Genomic DNA, 25,544 nt, shown 5'->3' on the forward strand with positions numbered 1-25,544 from the left:
ACTCCATGCCTTTTCTTCTACAACTGATGTGATGCCTCTGTGCGCTGGATTTGGAGTTGTTAAAGGTGCCATTAGAGCTGCATGGGCTCGGTGACATAATACAAAGCAATGAGTGATGTGACTTGCTTACAACTGATTACACTTGACAACACTTTGGAATTCAAACTCAACAACATAAAGAGCAGAGATAATATGTGGAAGCACCTGCTTGGAAATCAATAGAATGTGAGATATATTCCAGAAAAGCCATAATACAGTCAATGGTGGCGATAATGTCATGCTGGTGCTAATTAAAGCCACAGGTCTCTCCGTCATCCCCTTATACATGAATGATGATGTATATGAATGGTTTTTAGTGGCTCCCAGATGATGGTAGTGATGGAGCCGCCACCTCCCACCCTGCCCCGGGGGAATTGACGGCGGCTGATGAGCGCGGCGGCCAATGGGAGCGCAGCGGGGCGGAGAGCAGCGCACATTGTACTACAGTGTAGTGGCTGCTGCTGCTGCTGCTGCTGCTGCTGCTGCTGCCAACAGTGGACGCGTCTCACGCTCAAGTCTGCCGCTCTCCACCTTCCTCTGGTTAATGGATTATACAGTTTCCCTCCAAGTGCAACACCAGCTGGCCGTGTTCCCGACACACTTCTGTCAGGGCTACAGTGTGGAGTTACAGGTACATCCCCATCCACCTGCACCAGGCTTCTTCTTCTTCTTCTTCTTCTCTCCCTCTCTTCTTCTCCACTGTCTGTCATTAGAGGCGTGCGTGGCTGCAGAGGAGTGAGTGTGACTTTACGGAGATGCCTCACTGCAGGGGGAAGGCTTGCTTGTCGTGGTGCATGCTGATTTTCCTCTCACCGAGATTCTCGTTCCGTGCGCCGCCGCCGGGAGACGGAGCGGAGCGGTGGCACAGCGGCGCGCTGCGGCGCACAGGCGGGTTTGAGTGGGAAAAGTGAGCGGGGCAGCCTGGTGCTGGAGGTCGACCTCACGGCTAAACAAACAAGTAAACAGGTCGTGCGTGTTGGCGAGCCACCGGTGTGCGGAAGGATGGGGGGTCCAGCGGTCCTCCAGGGGGGTCTCTGCAGAGACCGAGTCAACCAGACATGATCTCAAAGTCCGACTTCTCCAATCAGAGGTTCAACTTTCAAAATACAATAGAGCGCAGTGGAATCAGAGGTCCTGCGCTCAGAGGCAAACACCTCCTTAGCAACCGTCAGAGTTTGACAATAAGCTGCTGCAGTCTGTGCCCAGGCTGTTTATCCCTCATGATATTAAGGGATGTCAGGTTGCTCTGCATGCAGGTGCAAGGCTTGTTGATTGACTCAAGGTGACATTAAAGGTGGATTAGAGGCCGAGGCGGACACAGGGGGGAGCTGTGGGGGTTAGAGTTGACAGTGCTTGGTTAGTTCTCATCACATCAAGTGAAATAGTGATGATCACACTGATCAGGACAGTAGAACAACTTTCTTCTTTTGCTTGTTAAGAGCGGTTGACGTTGCGGATTGGAAGACAGTTCATCAGCTTTTTGTGTATCAACACATGTGTGGGGATATTGGCGTGTGTCTGAAGCACAGAGGACTCGTGATAGTGAAAATAATTTTCAGAATTTAGTAATTAGTCAAAAACGCAAAAGGGAATTAAGATGTGCAAATGAATAATTGATGCTTATTTTTAGGTCATTGGATAGATAAACATTAGATTAAATAACAGAATCAGTTTGGTCTTCCTGATTTCTTTGTGGTGATATATTTGTCATTCAGGACTTCAGTGGCAATTTCCCCCTTGCTCCGAAAAGCAAACAAAATAGAAAATAAGGACGACGCTTGACACAGTCTTTGCTTTGATGTCTCTCAGGTGGCTCTGTCTTTATTAGATGCAGGATTTCAAACTCTTGTTTATTTCGGCTGTTTCCCCCATGTGCTGCAGCCTCTCTGTGTTGTTGTTGTGAAATGAATGCATATCTGAAAATGGGCTCGTAGTATTTCTCCGACTGATTTATCTGCAGGTTATTTGCTTGACTAATCGGTTGATCTTTGTTCAATAAAATGTCAGTGCTAACAATATGTCACATCTTATATCCAGGGTCAGATATGTTCAGCTTACTGTTGGAAAAGACGAAGAAAACAGGAAAATGATCACATCTGAGGAACCTCAACAAGTGAAAAATAAGAATGAGTTGATTATCAGGATTATCAATTTTTCATTATTCATTTTTTGTGTATCTTCTTATGAAAAATAGTCAGGTTTTCAATGACAGAGTGGAGGATTTCAGGTTTCTTTTGGACATTACCTGTAAAACGAATTTCTAAATATGTGCTGTCATGCTGTGGCATAGTCTGTGTTACTGGTGCCACACACTGTTCAGCCACATTCCAATTACATAACCTTCCCACCAGCCAGATCGTCTGTTTAATTTTTTATATAAACATGAAACCTATTTGCTTTATTCTCTCGTACTAGTGGCAGTGCCCACGTTCAAATATAGTTTTTTTTTATGTGTTAAATGCTAATTATCAATATTCATTCTGATGCTGCAGTGATTAACAGAAAGTTCTCACATCGGCTCCTCCGTAGTTTCTGCTGACTTCATAGTAGGGGACCAGGCAGAGAAAGTCTGGAGGCTCTCACTTGGACATTTGCGTTCACACATGCAGCTCATCCCCAGAGTTCAGTGCAGATCTGAAAGCAGCTTAAGTCAGAGACATGTTATGCTATTGTGAAAAGTGTTTTAGGATCATTATGAAACTGTTTTGGGACAAAGTAGACTATGATGGGCTGCCACAGTCTAAGTAATTAATGGGAAACACTGCACACACCCCTTCATGTGCAGCAGGAAGGTGAGGTTGCCAGCGGTGAAATCTGACGTGGTTAAAGTTCCCTAATCCTAAACAGATACGTGCAGAAAATCCTTAGTAAAGTGCCATCATTTGATTTTAGGTGACAGTTTGTTTTATGAGTGCAGCAGGTGTCAAAAAAAATAAATAAAGCTGCTTCATTTTGAAACATTTCCTCCTGCAGCATCAGTCCAGCACCTCCTAAAGGAGCAGATATGGATCATACGCATGTTTTACTCTGCATCCTCTCGCTTAATGACAGGGAGAATAATGCTGGAGAAAACAGTTCACCGACCATGTGCTCTGAGCTCGAACTCCTTTTGCCTCATTTAAAGTCCACTCTTTCCCCCCGAGACACTGCACGACACTGTCACCATCTCCTCCTGGAAACCACAAGATGGCTCCATCTCGGCAGCATCCTTCCTTGTTCCCTTCTAAGGCGCCACATGAAAGTTGTGCACTTAACAGCTACGCATTACAAAACAGCCACAGATAATAAAGCTCCTTCGTCAATGCTTTCTTTACTATTCCGGTGATTTGTTCAGGCCCTCCAGTCATCCTTTCTATTTTCGAGAAACTTCAAGCAGGAAAAAGAAACACTTCCAATCCCCCGTCTGCTGCCTGTAATTTGTTCTGCCTATAAATAAAATACTTTGAAGCTCAGCGCTCAATAATTGTTTGCTTTTGTAAAGTTAAAATTGCCCCTGCTTCTTTGTTGCTTTCCGTTGCCTTCCTGCCGCAGATGTTTTCAATTCTGTCTCCGTTATTACTTTCAAAGAAGGTCAGCTGAGATGCGTCTCAATTTTTTAAAAATAGCACACGGAGTAACAAAGAGTTCCAATAATCTGAGCTGAGCGTATTTGTTTTCACATGCTGGAGAAGTTGTTTTGAGGCAAACAGCGAGCCAAAGGAAATCTGTACGTTACGGTGATGAATCTTTTTTTCGTGGAAGCAGAATAACAAACGTCAAAGCACCCAGACGGACCTTGGCACCGCAGAACAGCTTGAATGATTTTTCAGAACTGCCACGGGAAGACTGTTTTTCTCTGTGATTTCTAAATAAAATATTGAACAGTGTCCAAAAAGTGACACCTGTTCTTACGGTGGCTGACAGGACCGGGTCAAGTAAAACAAACACAGGGACGTCTCCAAGGACAGCAGTGAAATTAAGCCATTGATTTACAAGAGGATAATAAGCATTCTGACTGATTTATCTATATTCAATAGATCATAGATATTTTACCGTCGTGTCTTAGCTGTCAAGGCTGTGAATGTGTTTTGGGGTTGACAGAGATGAATTATAGAAAGTACAGTCAGAACTGATGCAGCAGATGCTGAAGTATCCGCTGCACATGCAGACTGAGGCCTTGAGGGTTTCGATCAAATGTACTCTGAAGTTCTCACTCTCATTTTGTCAAGTCTGCGAGGGCCCAGGACAGCAGAGGATAAAATACGGACGATGAGACGGGATGTTGAACCTCACTTGCTCCCTATGATGTGAAAGTTTGTAATACCTTTTCTTAATTGGATGTCAAACAGCCTCGCGGGGAGCCCCTTTCATATTTCGATACTCGTCACAGGACATAGTCTCTTTACTAAACCAGAGTCTACATTCTCATTAGCTGCCTTGCATCTCACTCTTGTGGGAACACATCTCAATTGTTAAAGCCAGTTACAGGCCATAATGCTGCGGTAAATGGGAATTCGACTGTATTTATATAGCGATTTTCTAGTCTAATCAACCGAGTTCTTTATAGCACATATTGATACAGCGCTTTTTCTATTACACACTGACAGCACAGCCATTAGGGGCAATTTCCGGTTGTGCATCTTGCCCAAGGACACTTCGGAATCAGACTCAAGGTGCTGGCAAGGAACCACCGACCTTCTGGTTAGCAGACGGTACTTCCTGAGACACAGCAGCCAGATTAAAGTTGAAAGGGTTTGTGAATGTGTGTGAAAGTTGTGACAGAAGGAACGAATTGATTGCTGTTGCCGTCTTTACTGATCATTAATTTAGATTAGTGCTGTGTCCATTCCAAAGCGGCCTGTTTGTAATGGGCTGTTTGCTTGTCCTGCGGTGATGCTGGAGGCAGCTTTCTTTCTCAAACTGTAAAAGCAGCAGGTAAAGACCGGCTGCCCCTACTCAGTGTGCAAAACCCTGAAGCTGCACCATCACTGCTGCACAAAGAGCAGTAGACTGTTTATTCAAAGTTTGGTGAAGCCTGACTCAGTACGCAGAACCCCCGAACTGGAGAGTCCGTTGTCATTGCTGTTGTCATGACCGCGTTCTTGAGGTGAGTGTGTGAGTGTGTCACTTACATTGATGAGTCCATAGTTCAACAAATTCCACACCGCACTTCCTTTGGCCAAAACAACACACATGAAGCTGATGAGATGAACGGTTCTCGAGATATGCAAGCCACAGACAGACAGAGATTTCTGGAAAATGCCGACAGTATAAGTTAAACCTACAATGTTGGATTTTCAACGGCAGAGTTTTTCTGTCCCTGTAAATGATCTAATGATGCTCAGTACTCATCACAGGATGTGAAAACAAGGTCATCCTTGGACATAGGTCATGGTCCGCAGACTGCCTGTTAAGTCACGCTGCCCTGCCCCTACTAGCCACAACTTCACAGATGGCAAGGTGTTGTTTGCTCTCAAGATGTGCATTCAACTTATGGACAGACAGATTTCTGGGAATAGTAATTAATAAGTCATAGTTGACCTAATAGATACGAGTAATGATTCCACTTATTGTGGTAATGTCAGGCAGAATTAATTGGATGGCTTAGTGGTTGTGTTAAAAACTAGAAGTTTGAAAATATGTTAGTGTGTAATCCCTGGTTGGTTTCAGCTTGGCTGTAAATCTTCCATAGACTTCCATATAGTGAATAAGACTCAGCGAGCCTTTTATCGGAGAGAGAATTTAACAGTTCAGCACAAAGTGTGTCGCCGGAGCTACTGAGGCTACAGTTTCATGTAACAGGTGTCTGCTGTTAACACGCAGGCTGTAGTGTTTCTTTGACAGCACATGATTTGAGTTTCAATCCACCAGCTTGATGTTGCGCCCGCACTGGAAAGAATTAATCTCATTAAGCTGGCCAGTGTCACAATTTTATTGTCGCACCAACTCAACATTTGCCCTAAACGTCTGCTCTGGCTGAACACCAAGCTGATTATATTACTGAAGTGCAGGCAGTCTGCCCAGTGTGCGTGCTAATGTTTTCACTCAGCAGATCTGTGCAGCGCGCTTCAGGTCACACTGCATGGGAATAGTCCACTTAGCAGCAAACACCAAGTAACCACTCATTGTTTCGACCTCGAGGCCTGTCATTAGAATATGGCGTGAATTTGTGTCCCCAAGGCCAAAGTAGCAGAATGATAGAGACAGAATGGGAGATTGGTGCACAGGGAGCTGGGATTGAAAGCACCAGTCTCGGCTGTGAGCGCGTGCCTCCTCACTCATCCAGTCTGGCTAATTTGCCTCCCTGCGGACCAATGTTGGAGTGTCTCACTGGCCCCCAGGGCACCAGCTGGACAAAGTGCTGCTGATGATAGAGGAAACACTTTCTATGGACCTCACAGGTCACTGTGAGAACACGGCAGCCAGACAGCTGCTCTCATACTTATATGTGCAGATTTTCTTTCGTAGCAAATCACCAAGCAGCAAATACTCTCATTTAACTGCAATATCACATGTGCTTAGCTTGACCCAAAGATAAGCTAATGATGAACTGTAAAAGGATATTAAGTGTGTCACTTTAAGGAACTAAAAGTCAACTAGTACCAATAGTAGACCATCCCCTTAATTAGTCCAACTCATTTCTCTCACATAAAGCTAAAATAACATTATTACATTAACTAAATGAAGTTGATTTACATAACACCAACTTATCTTTTTTAAAGGCAGCTAAAGTAAAATATCTACATAGATGATGTGAAATTGATTTTAGTTAGTCCAAGAAAAACGTATATAATTAATTGGAAATTAATGAGGTAATATTGCTTTTCATCTGATCCCCCGTTTAGACGCATGAGACAAACCTCGTTTGAGTTTTTTTTTATTTTAAAATGCTCAGAAACTAGCATAGTAAAAACCAGCCAACATTGAAAACTTTTTTGTTTGTTTTACATACAACAAATATCAACAAACTGATCTGGAAATAAAAGCAACACAATCCTGACAGTAATCCCGAATTCAACATCAATACAAATACATATATTTTTATACTTATAATATATTAACTTTTACTTGAATACACTTTTCCTTAATGCTAAACCTTTTGAAGTGCACTGGAAACAAATGGTAATCTTAACAGCTCTGTAGCAGAGTGACTTGCAGCCTTAAGAGGCCATTCACAACCAAAGAAAACTACAGTGTTCTCCTAATATTCAACATGACATCCATCCAGCCATAAAGCAGCCAATTCCAAAAGAAATGTCTCCACTTGGGTCCATGCATCTAGCAATATTGATCACAATTGTTCAGAAATAGCCATTCACCAGTTTGACTCTCATGCCCAGCTACTATAGCTGGTGAAAAATAAATGCCTAGCATTTGTGTTCAGCCAATATGCAAATTAATAACATTTACAGACCAACAGAATCCGGTTTTAACTCATTATAACTTATTAAAGCAGTAATTTAAATGTAGCTTCTAATCTGTAACAGAGTGACTTGCAGCATTAACAGGTCATTCACAACCACAGAAAACTACAGTCAAATCGTCCATTTGGCCTGAGTTGAGAGTCATGAAGGTGACAAGGCAGCAATACAAAGGTGGTGTAGAGCAGAGTCAAAGTCAAATCGATGGAAAGGGGAAGTTATGTGGCCAAAATTTCCATATGTGAATATACTTTTCCAAGCTCATGGAAATCCAGTCTTTAAAAATATCAGACCCAGGAAAACATCACTGAGGTCGCAGTGTTTACCGCTCATGCAAACAACTTGATTATCAGCTGCTGTATCTTTGCATTGAGCTTGTGCCCATCCAAATTCATTATGATTTTCTGAATAAACTCGAAAGTGTACTTGAGGTTGTCTGGGAAGCTCAGATCAAAGCATTAATGAGCCCCAACAGCATGATGAACCCCATTATCACCCTTCCTAAGTTGCCCATGACTTTGATGCCTTCAATCACCATTCCCACGTCCTCTGGCTCCCATCTCCATCTCTTCGGATAGTGTATATCTCCATGAGTGCAATGTCCCTCTCTGCACCCTCAGTGGCGGAGGCCTAAACAACCCAGATACAAAACAGTTTTTAAGTACAATGCTGAGCAACACAATAGAAAATTACCAACAAAAATATAAATTTGAATTCTTACATGAACTGCAGTTTCATAGAAGGAAGTTCATCAGCTGTCGGGTCAAAATCTATGGAAGCCCATTTCCGCCAATGTGATGAAGGAAATAAAAATCCTGTATCTCATTATTATGACTTAGTATCTGATAGTTATGAGACAGTATCTCATTATTATGACTTAGTATCTGATAGTTATGAGACAGTATCTCATTATTATGACATTATGAAGTCACCTGGTTCACTTCACTCCACCGCTGCACCGCTCCCTCTGTCCATGCTGTCAGCTGACTCCGCTCCGTGTGTGTCTGCGTCTGTGTGTATAAGGGAGGTGCAGAGGGTTATGAAAAGTACATCCAAAACGTTAAAAAGTAGCGGTACGGTACAAGAACCGATAGGGTAATAATTTAGCCTCTTATGGTCCGTTTATTACGGGTTAATATCCACTCCTCACTGCACATGGCGCAAGTGGAGCGGGAGAGATGCCGTTCAGCTGCCAGAGGAGCCGCTACTGTGAGCTGCTGGTTAGGGTTAACCTCAGAAAGGCTGTAGTTGCATTAAAAGTTAACGTATAGAACTCCACGTGATGGGCAGTTTTCTCTCTCCCTCTCCCTCGCGCTCGCATAACGTCCGCACAACATCGGCACTGTCTGCGGTGCCGGCAAGTCATTTTTATTTTTGTCTCACTTGGGGTCATGAGTTGGTGGGTGTATGATTAATTTTAATCATGGTGTAGTTATATGAGAGTACATAGAGAAAACATAAACAACAAAATGACCTTCTAAAACGACCCATAATGAGTCCTTCTGTCAAGACAGCATCTATTTGTCAGTGTCAACAGGTCATTTGTCTTTTCTGGACCTTTTGTTAAATTCAAACAGCTAAAATCACTTAGTTAAATTTAGGAATTGGTCAAATTATAGAATCACCTAAGACTCTTACAGTCATGGAAAAAAATAAACAGGAGAAGGCTGAATTCTCACAAGTCAAGATCTCCAAAATCTAAAGATATTCAGTTACTATTGCACTGTACTACAAGCAGCATCAAATCCAATCTGAGAAGCTTGAACCAGGGACTATTTTCTAGTTTTAGTTAAATGACTGAAATTATCTTTTCCCCTAATCAAGTGTTTTCTCTCTAATCGTGGGATGAATTTATTATTCTAACAATAAACCACTGCCTCTCCAAGCTGGCTGTCTCAATACTGGACACAGCCAGCTTGGAGACAGCCGGTGGTCGCGGGCATTATGTTTTTGTGTTGAGCTATTCTTCTGTCCATTCCATTCTTGTGAAGATTGTATCTAAACAACACCTTGAGGGAATTTCTTCAAATTTGGTACTCTCAACTCTACATTCAGTTGGAACAAAGGATGACCTGATTAGAATTTGGAGGTCACTGCAATTTCAGAGCCCTATGGGTATTGTCTGACAATAGATTAGCCTCTGGGGACAATACTTTGGGGCGTCCAGATGGCAGATGATACATTTTGCTCAATGTGCTCTGTGTCTTTTGTTTTCCACACTGACTTGTGGCCAAACAAAGCCTGCGCGATTGTAATTGGTCAAACTACAAATGTAAGGCAGGAGGCTTCTTGCCGCAAAATCTTGATCCTTGCATATTCACATCCAGAATCCCCACCAAACCCTTTTTTGTCTCATGAATGTACTATCTTAAAAAACACCTTGAGAGAGTCATTCAAATTTGGTACGAATGTTCAACTAGACTCACAGATTCATTTATTAGATTTTGGTGGTCAAAGGTCTCACAAATCATATTTTTGGCCTCTTGAACATGAGATCTCAAGTCTTGCTTCAGGGAATTGCTATAAATATTGGCCATTTGTGACTAGGACTCAAATATTACCTGATTAGATTTCAGTGGTCAAAGGTCACAGTGTCCTCATCGTATTGTGAATGCAATGTGCCAGGAACACCATGGAGGGACTGAAACTGCATTGGTTGGGGGAGGCAGAATAGGGAATGTTTATGAAAAAATAAAAGGACTGAATTGTTTGTTTTTGACTAATCCAGTGAGACAAATTACAGTATTTATTCACAGTGATGCAACCGTCCTTTAAATCCATTTTTTTTCTGCAGAGCATCCTGCTTTTTGATTTGCAACACTGCCCACGATGTTCTATTCAACCACAGATATCAAAGAGCCGAAATTTATATCATCTCTCGCCATATTACCCGACCCCTTCACCACTATTAGGACTGCTACTGCATCCACTGAATATGATTGTTTTAGTTACAGCCTTGCACACTTGCTTTTTGAGGCAGATACCAATATTGATATTCGGTAATTAAATTGTGATAACAAAATATCAGCTGATAGATACTTCTTTGTTTGACATTAAAGGTTCAGTGTGTAGAGTTTAGTGAAATCTAGTGGTGAAGTTGCATGCTGCAGCTGAATACCCCTCACCTCACCCTCCTCTTCCAAACATGAAAGAGAACCTGTGGTAGACTTCAGTTGTCATAAAAACTCAAAGGGTTTAGTTTGTCCAGTTTGGGCTACTGTAAAAAACATGGCTGCCTCCGTAGAGAGGACTCGCTCCTGATGTAAATATAAAGCATTTAAATATAAAGGACCCATTCTAGGGCAAAGAAAACAACAATTCGTACAATTTTGATTTTTACAGACTAGTGAAACATCACTAGGACGGTCATTTCCGACGGTCTTTGAATGCACCTCTTCAGAAGGAGTACATTTAGGCTAAAAACACGATGTTAATGAACTGTTTCGAGTCGAATATGACCGTGGGGGTGTAACCTACTCAAACCCTTTCTTAAATCGTATTAGGTGGCTTTGTCCATGACATCTTCAAATTTCAAAAAGCCCATAGAGATATATTCCAAATGCCTCAAACATGAAATAGAAATAGATCCAGCCTGTATTGTTTCTTCTTGTTATTTTAATTTTACGACTCAGGAATCTCACGTCTGCCCCCTGCAGGTTAAAAACATTTCATTTGGTCTCTGTAAATGGAAATGATGAATGTGTTAATTTGCATATAGACGAGGGACATGATAACAAGTGGTCACTTCATATAAATGTGGAGACACAGTCTACCATTACCTCAAACATTATTTTGGCATTTATATACTGTAGTTACCTGATAGATATCATCCAACATATACACAGTAAAGTATCTGCAATATGCTGATATCAATCAAATTACTGACTTGTCCAGTTTATCGGTCATGCTTCAGTTGCAAGGTTTTGTCATTCGAGAAAAAAAAATCTTTAACAATGTTTTTTACATTTTAAAATGTTTTTTTTATTTTGAAAGAATCAACACTGTAACCCTATTAGCCCACTCAACACAACTGCGATAGAGATGTGATACTGTGTGAGCCGTGTGCTAAAGATACGCCGGTGATCCTGACACATGCAACATCCAGTCAAATTACTCAAATTCCATTGACACCATAACAGGCATGACACTGTAATTGCTTACCTTCACCTGTGTGCCATTGGGAATGAAGTATCAGTTTAGATGTGATCGATAATTCCAAAGAATAATGGCCAGGTTCCTCCGTAAAGTTACTGCAAAAGTTTCAGTCACAACTGAAGTGCGTTTATCTTTCAGCACTGCAGTTTCGTGACTTTCAGAGGGCAACCTTTTTTCAGTCTGATGATTCTAGCCTATGCTGGCATTTACACCTTTATCTGGCCTCAGAGAGCTTTAAAATTCATGACAAGCTCACTTTACTCTGCATCATCATTCAATGTCAGCAACAGGCCAGCAAAGATAACTACTGTTCATTTAGAAAGTATAATTCTGGCTATTATACAGTATCAGTGATTGATTATTTTTGCTATGCTGAGTGTTTAAAACTCATCCGTTTCCCTTGCAAAGTCAGGCAAAATGATAAAAATGTAGGTACAGTGGAGAGGACTTATAGAGACTATAAATAAATGATGGCCCGTCACCTCTGACAGCGTAATCATCACCGGCTGCACGTTTGCAAATGATGTTTGGATGCTTTAATTTGCTACACATCAGCATTCTGACAAAAGTGGATGATGTATTGATTCCACATTTAGATGTAAAAAACTGCTCCAAAGAGGCAGCTCTTTGGATTTTAAATGTATATTTTCAGAAGACAACGTTCGTACCATCACGGAAGTGTAAAGCTCTGTAGTGAAGTCCATAATAAATGAATTCTTTCACAACTCTCAACAGCTTTTGCTGGGTTGGCATCTCCTCAGGGTGATTTACAGACTACTTTAATGGAGTTGTGGTCAGAGAGGAATTACTTTACTGCACTGGCCAAAACTGGATTTTTGATAAAAGAAAAAGGCCAGCTGGTCACAGTGCTATGTCTCTGCAGGGAAGCTCAGGCCAACCCTAACCATTACTTAAACTCAAATTATCATTGCCTTTTTGAATTTGCTTATCTGTAAAAGTGTGTCCTGTTGATTTATAATAACGTCCACCACCTTTGTACAGCTGCCTTGTCACCTTCATGACTCTCAACTCAGGCCAAATGGACGATTTGACTGTAGTTTTCTGTGGTTGTGAATGACCTCTTAATGCTGCAAGTCACTCTGTTACAGATTAGAAGCTACATTTAAATTACTGCTTTAATAAGTTATAATGAGTTAAAACCGGATTCTGTTGGTCTGTAAATGTTTTCATTTGCATATTGGCTGAACACAAATGCTAGGCATTTATTTTTCACCAGCTACAGAGCTGGGCATGAGAGTCAAACTGGTGAATGGCTATTTCTGAACAATTGTGATCAATATTGCTAGATGCATGGACCCAAGGGGAGACATTTCTTTTGGAATTGGCTGCTTTATGGCTGGATGGATGTCATGTTGAATATTAGGAGAACACTGTAGTTTTCTTTGTTTGTGAATGGCCTCTTAAGGCTGCAAGTCACTCTGCTACAGAGCTGTTAAGATTACCATTTGTTTCCAGTGCACTTCAAAACTTTACTTTCATGACCTGTGAACACTGTGACCATCTTCCAATGTTTCCAAAGGTTTTTGCATTACTAGTGACTGGTCTAAGGAGAATGGCCAGGATGTCTTCCAGTTTGTCCTAACCTTTTGGCTCAGAGCAGACAAATAAATAAGGAAAAGGAATGCAGTTTGTTTGTGTGCAGAACCGTGCTTGCAGACTTGTTGTTAAGTACAAAAATGGACAATGGATAGAGATATGAACATATTCTGTGCTGTTTGTTCTGTGAATCAGTTTTAAATATTGCAGGTAGGCAGAGTGTCCTTTGTGAGAACCACAACACCTCCAATGTCATTGGGGGTAAACATCACCTTTTACCTTACTATGCTGTTCCATCTATAAACCATTTGCACTGGAGGTGGTTTAAGGGGCTATTTGTATTTTGTCATTGTCACATTGCCGACGTTAGCATTAGCAGCTGTTTATCTACAAGTCTACAAACAACACTCGCCGAGAGCTGTCTCTAGTGGTGGGAAGCAATTATTGTTATGATAGGATTTTCGTTATCTATCGAAAGCCAACAACTTGTTCTGTTAAGTGCAGACGTCATCCCCAAATGTCAGACTTGGGACCAAATATCAGCGTTAAACACGGATGTTAGCATTTGTTAGATATGGCCAGAGATTACTATCAGTTCTCCTGCTATTACAGCCCCCAAATGCCTGCCACTCCTTCCATCATGTTTATGCATCTTGGTGACCTGATGACTTTGGTTGACGCTGGACAGTATCAACCAAATCATCATTGTGATTATGGTAATTCAAGGTTAAATTGTACAAATAACCAATTGGAATTTTACCACGGTATACCGTGAAACCTGTAACCGTTTCATCTCGTTATACTGCATAAAGAATGAATGGCTAACCTGTAGTTTAGGATTTGCCACAATCGGCCATGTGTGGTCATCATTCCTCATCAAAAATTAAGTGGTGAAAGCGACTTTTTCACTGGAGTGAGGGACATTCACTGTGACAGGCTCAGTCATTATTTTTCAATTGGGTTATTAGTTTTTCTCTAAAAGCATTTTAAATGATAATGATGCTTTAATTAGCTCTGGCCTATCAGAGGTAATCCAGGCTGAACAGCTAGAATGACTGTGCAGTTAATATTGGATTGGACTTTCATAACTGTGTATGTTATCTATGCACAGTATCTTCAGCTGCTCATCGTCATCTTTCTATATAATCTCCACACCACACATGATTAGCTGTCGATGAATGGATGCCCAGTGTCCAGTGAATACTGGTTTATCCAGCTGGCACATAAGACACTGAAAAGATGTCCATGGAAAAATAACATGGGATTAATCGTGTTACCTTTCATGTGTCTTGAGCTTCCAAATAACTTTAACTATAATATAACAGTTAAATATAACAGATTTAACTATAATATTCTACATTGTGAAAGCCTTATTGGTTATACAAGTATAGCTGAGGGACATATATTGGTCTCCAAGATATGTAAGTCAAAAGCAAAAGGTCTTTGTAAGGCACTGTATCATTTACAGACCTGAGCTCAAGTTAAAGCCTCTTCGTCATGAAGTCATCTTTCTTCTACATGAAGTCATGACCAAGTGAAAGTGTGCTGTATGGATACTTTGATTGACTGGGGATAGATCAGTGGAGGGATGTTGCCTAAATACAAATCTCTTCTGGTCAGTTATCAAGTGTGGCTCCTCTTTTGCAAATCAGTTATTTCGCCACTTTCCCTCTGCATATTTGGTGTAGATTACGAGGAGTCACTTGATGATGTTTCAGGTGTAAGGTGGCTCTAATGAATGTTAAGTGTGCAGACATGCCCTGTGCACTTACTGTACAGTTTGGAACAGAATGGGATATCAGGGGCTGGTATCAGTCATGACCTTTGAAATGCCTCTTCTCTTAACTTTTGAGAGCACTGTGCTCTGCGCTTTCGACTCTCTTAGAATTTAATGATGGAAAGAACACTCGGGGGCAGATCTGCCACAACAGCTTTGCACAAGAGGAATCTATGGTCTCTGTGTGGGACGTGCAGAATCACCCCAAGTGAATACAGTAGCACTGGAACTTACAGTAAATGAACACCTCAGTAAATTAACACCACAGACGATATAAAGACAGCAAATATATTGAAACTTTAAGACTTTGACCAGACTTTTGATTACAGTTCTTCTCTGGTTCTAAGAGATTATTGCTCATTGCAGGAAGAGGTTTAGTGGTATTAGACAGAGGCAAATGTATCTGTAAGGACCATTTTGTCACACTACAGGCTGGCGGTGAGTAGATCTCAGTATGGCGGTGTTGGTCAGAAGGTTGATGGCAGACTGAAACAAATATGTACTGCATTGCCAAAGCATTTTGTACATTCACCAAGGGATATGTCCCAGTAACTTTGGTGATCCACTAACTTTTCCAGCACCACCAGCAAGCTGACACATTTTGATTCTACTTCAGGATCTCTACATCTATGGAGCGATTTAACATTTGGTAGAAAGGTTTTTAGTCCCCAGGGGATGTTTCCTAGTCTTATTTTTGATCCTCTGAGTTTATCAGCCTTGGACTGGTGATCTGTCCAGGGTGTACCCTGCCTCTTTTCCAATGTCGGCTGAGATTGGCTGCCAGCCTCCCTGCCCTCAAAAGATAAGTAATATAAATGATGGATGGGGAGGTGACTTTTCATCAGTCGCCACAAATAGGCCAGTTTTTCATTCATCCAGGGAAATATATTAATATCTACTAGATGGACAATTTCTGATCCTCCAACTTTTCATCCAATACAAGCATGCCGACATTTTTGATGAAAACTGGTAGATTCATGTTCCTCACAGTCACAACTTTGATGTTCCCTTGATATTTCATCATCATCTGGCCAAAATATCAATTTATTGTATAGGTGTGACCAACATGAATGACATTTCCATCTGCCTCACTTGAAATTACTCAAGCATTCTTGCACAGTCAAGATGTCCCCAACAGAGACACATCCTGTGTATGCTGCACAAAGGTCTATTGGCCTTCACTGGAGTGTCCACAGTACAATAAGACTCTATTGGTCACATTGTCCTTGTGTGAGAGACAATGAGAAGAAAATAGACTTTAGAGTTTGAAATATCTCTTGTTTTGAACTTAGCGTGGACATCAAACCCAGTGTTCTCAAGTCATGACAGCAGTTGTGCCCTGTAGGTCTAATGATCAGCATCTGAACTGTCCTCTGCTAAAGGGACACCTACTGGAAAGGCCAGTGTGAGTCCAGCCTGTCTGCGCTGGCATTCATCCAGCTTCCCAGCTTTATGCCCTCCCTAACGAATTACAACTGGCCTTTTATAGCTGCAACATCTGCTGGGCACTCACTACTGTGACCTCCCTTTCATCTCTGCACACTTTCCCTCCCACTGTTTTCATCAGCTTTTTCATTCCCCCCCCCTCCCCAGCCTCAGGCATCCGGCCCCACACAGTTGGCCATATCTGATTTGCTGATGGCACGTCACGGTCAAAGGCAGACAGTAAATAGTGTTGACTAGGTGTGAGGAACAAGCCGGCTTCCTGCTAATTTGATCATCAACACGGTGCGTGCTGCATTGTTTCCTCTGTGCCTTCTCCCTGCATTCCTGTAATGAGCTCACGTCGGTGTTCAGAGAGAGCCCCGCTGTAATGACATCAGATATTGACGATAGAATTGTGTAGAGAACCCCCGTATTGCTCTGGGATTGGATGCCTTTCTTTATCCAATTATGCTCGGTGAAAATTATTATTTTCTCTGCATCTCATTTGGAAGAGAGTCAACCTCTTGCAATTATAGCAATGTATCCATTAGCTTAGTGAAGTGATCGCAGCAGAGAAGGACGTGTTCACTGAGTGAGCAGTGGTTGCTCTTTGGAGAGCTGTACTTCACCCTCCTCAAACTCAGCAGGACTGTTGGGGCTTTTCGTCCAGAGCTGCTGGGTGACAGACTCGATTAGGTACAAGGAGAAGGTGTCACTGTTCACTTGTTTTATTCCCAACAAGATGTGAGTATTCAGCAACACTGCTGAAGGCCCTGTTCACACCTGATGTTAACTTCCAGAGAGATCTGATCACAAGTGGTCAGCGCTAAGTACGTTTGTTCACATCTGGCATTGGAATGTGAGATCAGGTGTCTCCTCCCAGCTCTATATGCAAATAAACACATACGTCATCCGTGTTCATGGAGACCAATTCTTGCACTTTTTATTCAGTCTGAGTTTACAGATGGGTTCAATGACAATGTTTGTGTGTGTGTTTGTGTGTGTTTGTGTGTTGGTGCAAGCGAGAGAGAGAGAGAGAGAGAGAGAGAGAGAGAGAGAGAGAGAGAGAGAGAGAGAGAGTGGCTGAATGATTGAATGTGCGCAGCTATGAAGAAAGATTTTACCTGTTGAATTAAAGTTCTGATCAGTGTTGATATTGTAGTGGTGGCTACAAACTTATCAATATATATATAAACATATATAACTAAGAAGTGTTAAAACAAGTTTAAACCATAGCGGGTCAGAAATATCAGCTGAGTAGGTCGTCCCTTAAATTGTGACCTCGGATGGATTTTTAATTATCAAACAAAGAATGTGGCCACATTGCACCTCCAAATGTGGTTTGAGTGCAGATCTCAGGACGTATTTGTGTGCGTTCACAGTGAATGACAGTAAACGCTACAGGCCGTGCCTTGCCCTCCAATGTCTGTCTCATCCACTGGGAGGGGCGGGCTGAAGGAATAATCATGACACAATCGGAGATGGGTGAAAGCATTTTAAATTCAACATACATAGGTGGAGAAATTGTGGATCAAGTTTTCTCAGAGTAACGTTGGCTTGTCACTCAGAGCAAAGGATGTACCGCAAATCATTGGGTTTAGCATTATGCTACACCGGTTGTTACATTTGAACCTTTTTGAAGTTTAAAAAAAAAAAGTGCCTGTCCAACAGAGCTAAGAGAGATAAGACTCAAACAAGCTGAATTAGAATTGCTGTGTATATCTTAAGCTCTTCCTTTTCTGCGTTAAATGACTTTGAACGTGTTGGAGTCTGTCTTTGCTGCGTGTTCCTGTCAGTCTCTTAACAATGGGATACTTAGTTAAAGTGCATCCGCAGTACAAGGTCAGATTCAGTCATCCTCCACTAAGCTATTTAATCTCCACATGCCCTGTTGCTGTTACTGCGGGAGTCGTGAACTTCAGGGGAGGAGGTATAGGGGAGATAGAAGGCCTAACATACTGGGTGTGTGTAATAATTCAAGTGTTTGGCATTCGTAGAGTTTAGTCTTCATTTCTGTTGCTATACCTCTGTCCTCAGCTGCCACACCCCACTCAGCAGCAGCAGTGTAGCATTGTTGACATGTTCTCAGATTTACAGCTATCAGCCTGGTGGATAGAGTGATATCATGAAAGATTAAATGGCCAAAAAAACACAAAATAAATAACCACTTCTTTCGTGATTTGTACTCCCTCATTTTCAAACATGGATTGCTCCCGGCTGGAGCTGAGCACTCTGCACTAACAGTAAAGTAAACTTCAGTAATTGCTCACTTTGTATGCAGACAAAAGTGAGGGTCAGTGTGGTCATATCCTGGATACATCTGAAGGTGCCCTGGCTTCCAATGTAATGATGCATTCATATTTAGACACATGGGAGGGAAACAAACACAAAGTGTTTATTGTCTTTTTCTGTTTATTCCACATTGCAGGGTCACGGCAAGCCCGTCTCAAACGGATGCAAAATGCAAACTTAAAAGTAAATGAAGGAACTAGCAATGAACCCATCACATTTGACTTTCATTTTTTCAACCAGGCTTTTGCTGGTGCATCTCCCCGTGCTGCTGCTGATGTTTCCAACGATGCTTCTCCATCTTAAATGAATTTCGGGTGATTAATCATTCATCTCCAGCATCTGTGCACCCTCACTGGAACAGGCAGTGGGCCCAACACTGGCACAAGCTGACGGAGCTCTCAAAGCCGCTCATTTATGTTGTTTGTCCTGCAGCATCTGAACAGGAAACGACACTGCTCTCCACTTGGTTATGAAACTGAGGGGAAGACAGATTTTTTTTATATTTCTCTTCTATCTCTTCGCCATCCTCTTCAACTTTTGTTTGCGCACCCTCTGGGTCTCTGACAGTTCTTATCCTTCCCTTTGAGCTGCTGGAGACAGCACGGTCCTGGAAAAGTCCCATTTATGTTAAAGATGGAAAGAAAGTCTGCAACTTGAAGATCATCCATTTAATAATAATATATAGAAATTGAGTATATTGAGGATATGTGTCAGATTTCAGACAACAAAGTAAAAGGATGCATGTTACATTCATAGTAGAACTCCGAGTTATTTAGTAATAAAATGTCCCACCTAACAAGTGTGTTTGTCATTACACTTTAACTCTAACAATTAAGGCATATTTAAACATAAACCATAATAAAAACTAGGCAGCTGTTGTCAGGTTTACAAAGCATTGTATAATGATATTATGATAACATATTAATATGGCTATTGGCATGGAGTCATTACTGCAGTTTGAATCCAGCCCAGGCCTCTTTCTGCACATCGTCTCCTAACTTCGCTGTCCCTCTCTCAACTTTTACAGTCATACTAAAGCCAAATTTATATTATTTATATATTGTGATAATAGAATTTGAATATTTATGCTTAGCTGTACCTGTAGCTTCGAGCAGAAAAAACAATGTGCTGTGTTGTAAGTGGCTCCAACTCACAGAACTCATCATTTATTGACACGTGTTTGGGAGATGATGTGGGAAATATTTCAGCTCATAACATCCAACATATTTAACTGCACTAAATAACAACAGATGCACTAACTCATGTCAACATCCTCTCGGTGTATCTGTAGCCGGTGGAGTTTTGATTCATTTGATGAACCCTGAATGGCTTCGGAAGCAAACTTCTTTCAAAATTCTGACAAATCAAGTGAAAAACAATCCTCAGGTCAGTTTTCACATATGTGGAGCTCCGACACAAAGTAAACACCACTGGTGGATAAGAATAAGAAACCACAACTTTCAACTAACGAGTAAACTTAAAAACACAATGGCAGAAAAGATAAGATACAAAAAAGTGAAATGACCAAAAGGGCACGTACCTCTCCCAGGACGTACAATAGAAAGGGAAAGACACACCCTTATAAGGAGGTGTCCCCCCAAAAGTGGATTTAGGGGCACAGGACTTCACTGGACTAAGATTCCACTACAGGCCTATACATGCCAGGTAACAACTATGTACAGATATTTTGTGTAATTATAACAATAAAATAAAAGGGATTAGATTAAAATGCACATTGGATTATGTAAAACACTGCTGTATAATTGGCATTATTACATGTCCAGAAACAAGAGTGTAGTCTTCTTAAGACATTAATTCTGCCCCGAATCTGCAATAAGTCATCCTTAGTATTTGAAAGTGGAAAAACGACAGTAAATTATTAGTTGTTGTTGTATCTCTATATTTTTGGAAAATAGAATTCAGTTTGGAGAGACTTTGGTTTTACAGTAAAGCCTCATGACCTTAGGTCTCATCTGTCCTGCAGCTCCTAATGAAGACGTACAGTACGTGCCTTGGTAAATGAGGATGAGTTGAGCCTCACTGCTTCCAAATATGAAATGTGAGCCCCTAATGGAAGCTGGAGCTGAATTAGTAATAGAAAGCAGAGATGGCTCAGCTGTGCCTGTGGCACAGAGAAATAAAAGCTTTTTGCAGCTGTCTCTCACACACAACAGGGACCTCACTCATATATTTTAATGAATTTTCAGGAAAAACCCCATCAGCATGATCTGTTGCTGTTATTTATTTATACCAAATATAATTTAAGGCTGTGTAACTGAAGTTTCGAGGTAGGATGTTTGATATTAAATGTTTTTTTTCTGAGTCATTGCTCACAAAAGCTGCTCAGCATCTGTCACTAACTCAAAAGCTTTTGGTAATGAAATATTGATTAACAGCGATGGAAGTATGAAATGAGATTACTGTTTACTTGCTTTATTACAACTTGGTTGGTTTGTCTTGGCTCCCTGAAGACACACAAAGCAGGGCTGCATGACAGTGATGACAAAAATATAGAGAGTAAATCTTTTAGTTTAGTTTTAAGACTTTTTCAGTTAGGGATTTTTCTCCAGTCCAGAGTTTTATGACCTGAGATTTTAGGCCAGGGAATCAGATCAGCTCCAGATCATGTCTCAGGCCGTCTGAAACATGCTAACTTGAAATATTTTAGTAAAAATCAAGAAGTGCATCATGTCAGTAATCATGTCTGCATTTGTCTCTTTCACCAGATGAAGTCAACAGAGGTGGACCAAGGGCTTTTCACAGACAGCTACTGCAAAGTGTGCAGCGCGCAGCTCATCTCCGAGTCCCAGAGGGTCGCCCATTATGAGGTGAACACGCCCCCCCCTCCCCTCACATTACCTTACCCGATATTCTACACTCTTGTGTTGATGAAAGGCTCAGGGTCACGCTGCATTGTTTCTGCCCCCAGAGACACGAGGCTGATCTATACACCTGCGCCCTGCAGCTGATATACTCAATAAGCACAACACCCCTGAGTTTACCCTACTGTTGTTTCACTTTACCTCAGTGAAATACACAGAAATGAAAGAACTGTGGGTTCAGATTTCGCCTTCTATTTTAGAAGTTTTGTTCATGCATATTTGCTAAAACTCTTAAATGTGTCATGTAGCATTCCAAGCCCAATATATCATTGTCATTCTCTTTGTGACTCATTAGTGTAACTGCAGTACAAAAGCAAAGTCATCACTTAAAGGCCACACTGTAATTCACATGGTGTGGCTCCCTGCTGTCATAGCTCTCACTGTGCACGGCAAAATATGGAACTGTGCAAACACATGCTACAAACATGGCAGCTCTTCCAGAAGTGTGAGCCGCCAAAAAGTAATACAAGTAAAAAGCTCACAGAGAGAACCAGTTAAGGCTCATTATTATGTGTGTTTTGTGGCCAGTTGCTGTAGAACAGGAGGTTCCTCTGGCCTCTGAGTGGGTAGGAGGGGGTGGCCTCTTCCACAGAGGAGAAATGCACTTTCTGGAAAATCCAAACTCTAATTTTCACATTATGCTGTCTAAGCTGCATGTCACTGTTAAGTTTTCAACAATCACCCAGCTTCACTGAGAGGACAAAGCTGCTGGATTGTTTTTCAGTGAGTGGGGCCAACACTGGCTTTTAATGGTCCGTGACAATGTCACAGCCAAATGATGGCTGCTTTTTAAAGCTTCTTTTCTGCACGTTAAACACAGAAGATGTGATGTGTGAGTGTGGAGATGAGATAAATCTATTTTGTTTTTAATATAATGTGCTTTGGAAAGCTAGAGAAGGGTGGATTTAACTCTTTAATATTAACATGAAACATGAAGTTAGATTATTATTATTACAGTAAAGCTGGATTGGCAATCCGGGATATTTGGACAAATACCCATGGCCGAGGCACATCGGTGGGATGAGTTAATTTGAGCCATTTCAATCTGTAGAGACTTACAATGCAACAAATGTTTAAAAATGAGTATATTTGAATCAAATTGAATTTGTTGTGAGCTAGAGGAATACACTTTGGTGCTTAGACCTGGAAGGACGTCGAACACCATGGAAGCAGTCATCAGATATGAAGCTTAAACAGTGGTGGTGGTGATGAGCAATAGAGCATGAAGTTGGGACGTCTGTTGAAGGTCCTGGTTGGACGGTTGAAGGGAGATGATCCAGAGGTGAAGTGGACGAGGGACACTCATTGATTGTTGTGCTGAAGCTGAATGACAGGAGAGAGAGAAGTTTTTAAACTTTGATTGCTTACAGGTGATTGGCTCAAGTCTAGCATGTCTGGGTGGAGCCCAGAGATAGTGTAAACTGTGCACGTATGCCAAATAGACAAACTTTAAATATTGTTGTTCATGCTGCCCAGATGCAGTCATTGTATTAAGACCTAAAGTCAGGGAACAAAAGTCTGTGTGTGGTATAAAGTCAAGATTTGAACATGATTGTTTGCAGCCCTGCTCTGTACGATGGACTCTCACTCCTCTGGCAGCTTATGGACAATATCATTGTTCCCGTCAGAGAACTGGAGTTGCACTCGCATCCTCCTGATTTACATCAGCAAGCACTTATGCTCGATAATCAGTGGTTCATTCATGGCTGTTGAACAGGACCACTATAACCTCCCAAATACTGACTGTTACTCCACTGAGCTGTCACCGCTCTTTGCTCCACCACCTCCTCCACATGTTGGAGGAGGTTTTGGCAGTGCTCATGTAGATTGAATGTTCACTGTTTGTTCAGAGCGGGAAGTACTTACCTCATCACCACCCTCGCTGCTTAGCATGTTGTCAGACCGGCCATTTCTTTTACCCTGGTTCGAGTCAGTGGATAAGTTGCATTATTAAAATCCACTTTGCTCCTATCTGGACAAATATCAAGACTAGACTTGGTTGCTTGTAAGAGTTAGATCTCGAAGTGAGTCTAGTTCCCAACCTGCTCCAGAAGGAGCTTTTTTGGTGAAATTGCTTTGGTCCACACCTGAGTATGATAGCTGTGTTCAGATAACCCACACAAACATCACTAAAGATGAGAAGAACCAGTATCCTAATCATTCACTCTCAACAATGCAGATTTGAAAAGGTTGTAAGAAGACTCTGAACTGTTGACGACGAAATGCACTAAACTCAGGATAATCTCCTGATATTCTCCTGAGGGGCTGTATATGAGAACACAAGTTGCTGCGGACTTTCTCCTTCCAGCCCCCCAGTAAAAACTCTGGTTCTATTAGCCCATGTGAGAATCCAGCAAATCCAGAGTAGTCACAGCAAGTTTGTGCCTCGATGGCACAATGAAAGCAAAACAGAAAAAAAGAATACAATGTCAGGATGAAAAAGAGATGCCATACACAAAGAAGACGCTGAAGAAGATGTCAACTTGGAAATACAACGAGATCCAAGAGCTGTTGGTGATAAAGGCAGACGCCAGTGTTGTTGTGGGTCTGATGTGTTCACGTCTGAAAGACAAACTCCAGAAGAAGTCCGGACAGTTGTTTTTTTTGCAGTTCAGGTCTGAAAACGGCTTGAATCTGAAATAAGGTTTTCAAGTCATAAAAACATCAGTAATACATCTATATTTATATATTTTATTATATTATTTATAATTATTACATTACATTATTTTATTTTCATCGTCAAACACATTGAGCTGCATTTGTTGCATGAAAGGTGCTATGCAAATTAAGTTTATATATTATTATTGTTATTATTAATATAATTATTATATACACACCACTCCAGCTCCAGGTATGAACACAGAAGTCATACTCGAGACTTTATCATCCATCTGAAGGACTAAGTGAGTGAAGCAGCCTGCTGGTCTCCTCCTGTCTGAGGCGTCGGCTCAGGTAGTGATGCTGCAGATGCTGCCGCTCACTCACTGTCGCTTTCAGCTCTAAGACTGAGTGTGGAGGCCGGCTGCTGTCGGACATCGACTGTAACACGAGATGAACTCTGCAGTCCACTCTCAGGTATCCTCACAGAGCAGCTGGTTGTTGTTGCCTTATGATCTAAGAGAAAAATGTTTGACTTTGGATTTTTGTATTGATTTTCTATTTTTGTTCCTAACAGAGAACAGGGCACTGCGGAGGTGAAATCTGATCATAGAGAAATAAAGTTTAATTAATTCTATTCGACGGCGTCACTTTGTTTGAAGTTGCTTTGTCTTTGAGTCAACTTTTCGTCTGCAACTCTTAACAAGTCAAACCTCCTGCAGGGCCGTGTGCTATTTACAGTAGTTGTAACCGTCCACGGGTAACAGGAGAACAACTTGGTTCTTCGGGGCATTGCGAGAGACAGGAAGTGGCTGTACCAATCCAAATCAAATATTCATTTTGTTATTGTCTATGCTGAATACAGCACTTCGCCTGTTGCCTCCTGGAGATGGTGCGTATTTAGAGCCTCTTTTAGAACAGTTAGGGTCTAATGCAACGTGACATGTTTGGGTCATAGTGACGACAGCAGGAATAAAAAAGGGATGTGCAAACTTCTTTCAGATGGAGGAGGTTGTTGTTTTGCACTTAGGGATATGAGTCAGTTCCATTTTGTTTGCATAGATTTGTCTCTAATCATTTTTTTTTTTTGTCCTGTGTTTGAAGATCCAGTCCTCAAAGTCCTGGACAGATCAACAGTGCTTTGTTGAATACTGAGTCTGTAAACTCAATCATCACTTTGGACAAAAACATATTTTTTTCAGTGATTACTAAATGGAATCCTGTGCTGAATGATGTTGAATAGAACTTCCACTGATTGGCCCTCACTTGCATTGTGGGTTTGGATTCAGCCCAGAATGTCCTCCATCAAAAGTGTAAACACAATTTGTTTGTTCTAAGTCAGAATAATTATAGTAAGGATTTGAAAGAGACTTTGTTAACAGAAGTCTCAGTATATTTTGAATGAAATACTTCATGCTT

At 41.4% G+C, this 25,544-nt stretch overlaps 1 protein-coding gene across 1 annotated transcript in view; it reads left to right on the forward strand.

Moving 5' to 3' along the window:
• Positions 1 to 468: 468 nt before the first annotated feature.
• Positions 469 to 25,544, forward strand: part of zmat4a (zinc finger, matrin-type 4a) — a 145,245-nt gene continuing 120,169 nt past the window's right edge. Inside the window, exons 1-2 of the mRNA XM_035164926.2 lie at positions 469 to 670; positions 21,372 to 21,473. Of these exons, the coding sequence (XP_035020817.2) occupies positions 584 to 670; positions 21,372 to 21,473 (189 nt within the window). The 5' untranslated portion in view covers positions 469 to 583. The remainder of the gene's footprint in view (positions 671 to 21,371; positions 21,474 to 25,544) is intronic.

The sequence above is a fragment of the Hippoglossus stenolepis genome, chromosome 9 (assembly GCF_022539355.2).
Source record: "Hippoglossus stenolepis isolate QCI-W04-F060 chromosome 9, HSTE1.2, whole genome shotgun sequence".
Lineage (NCBI taxonomy): Eukaryota > Metazoa > Chordata > Actinopteri > Pleuronectiformes > Pleuronectidae > Hippoglossus > Hippoglossus stenolepis.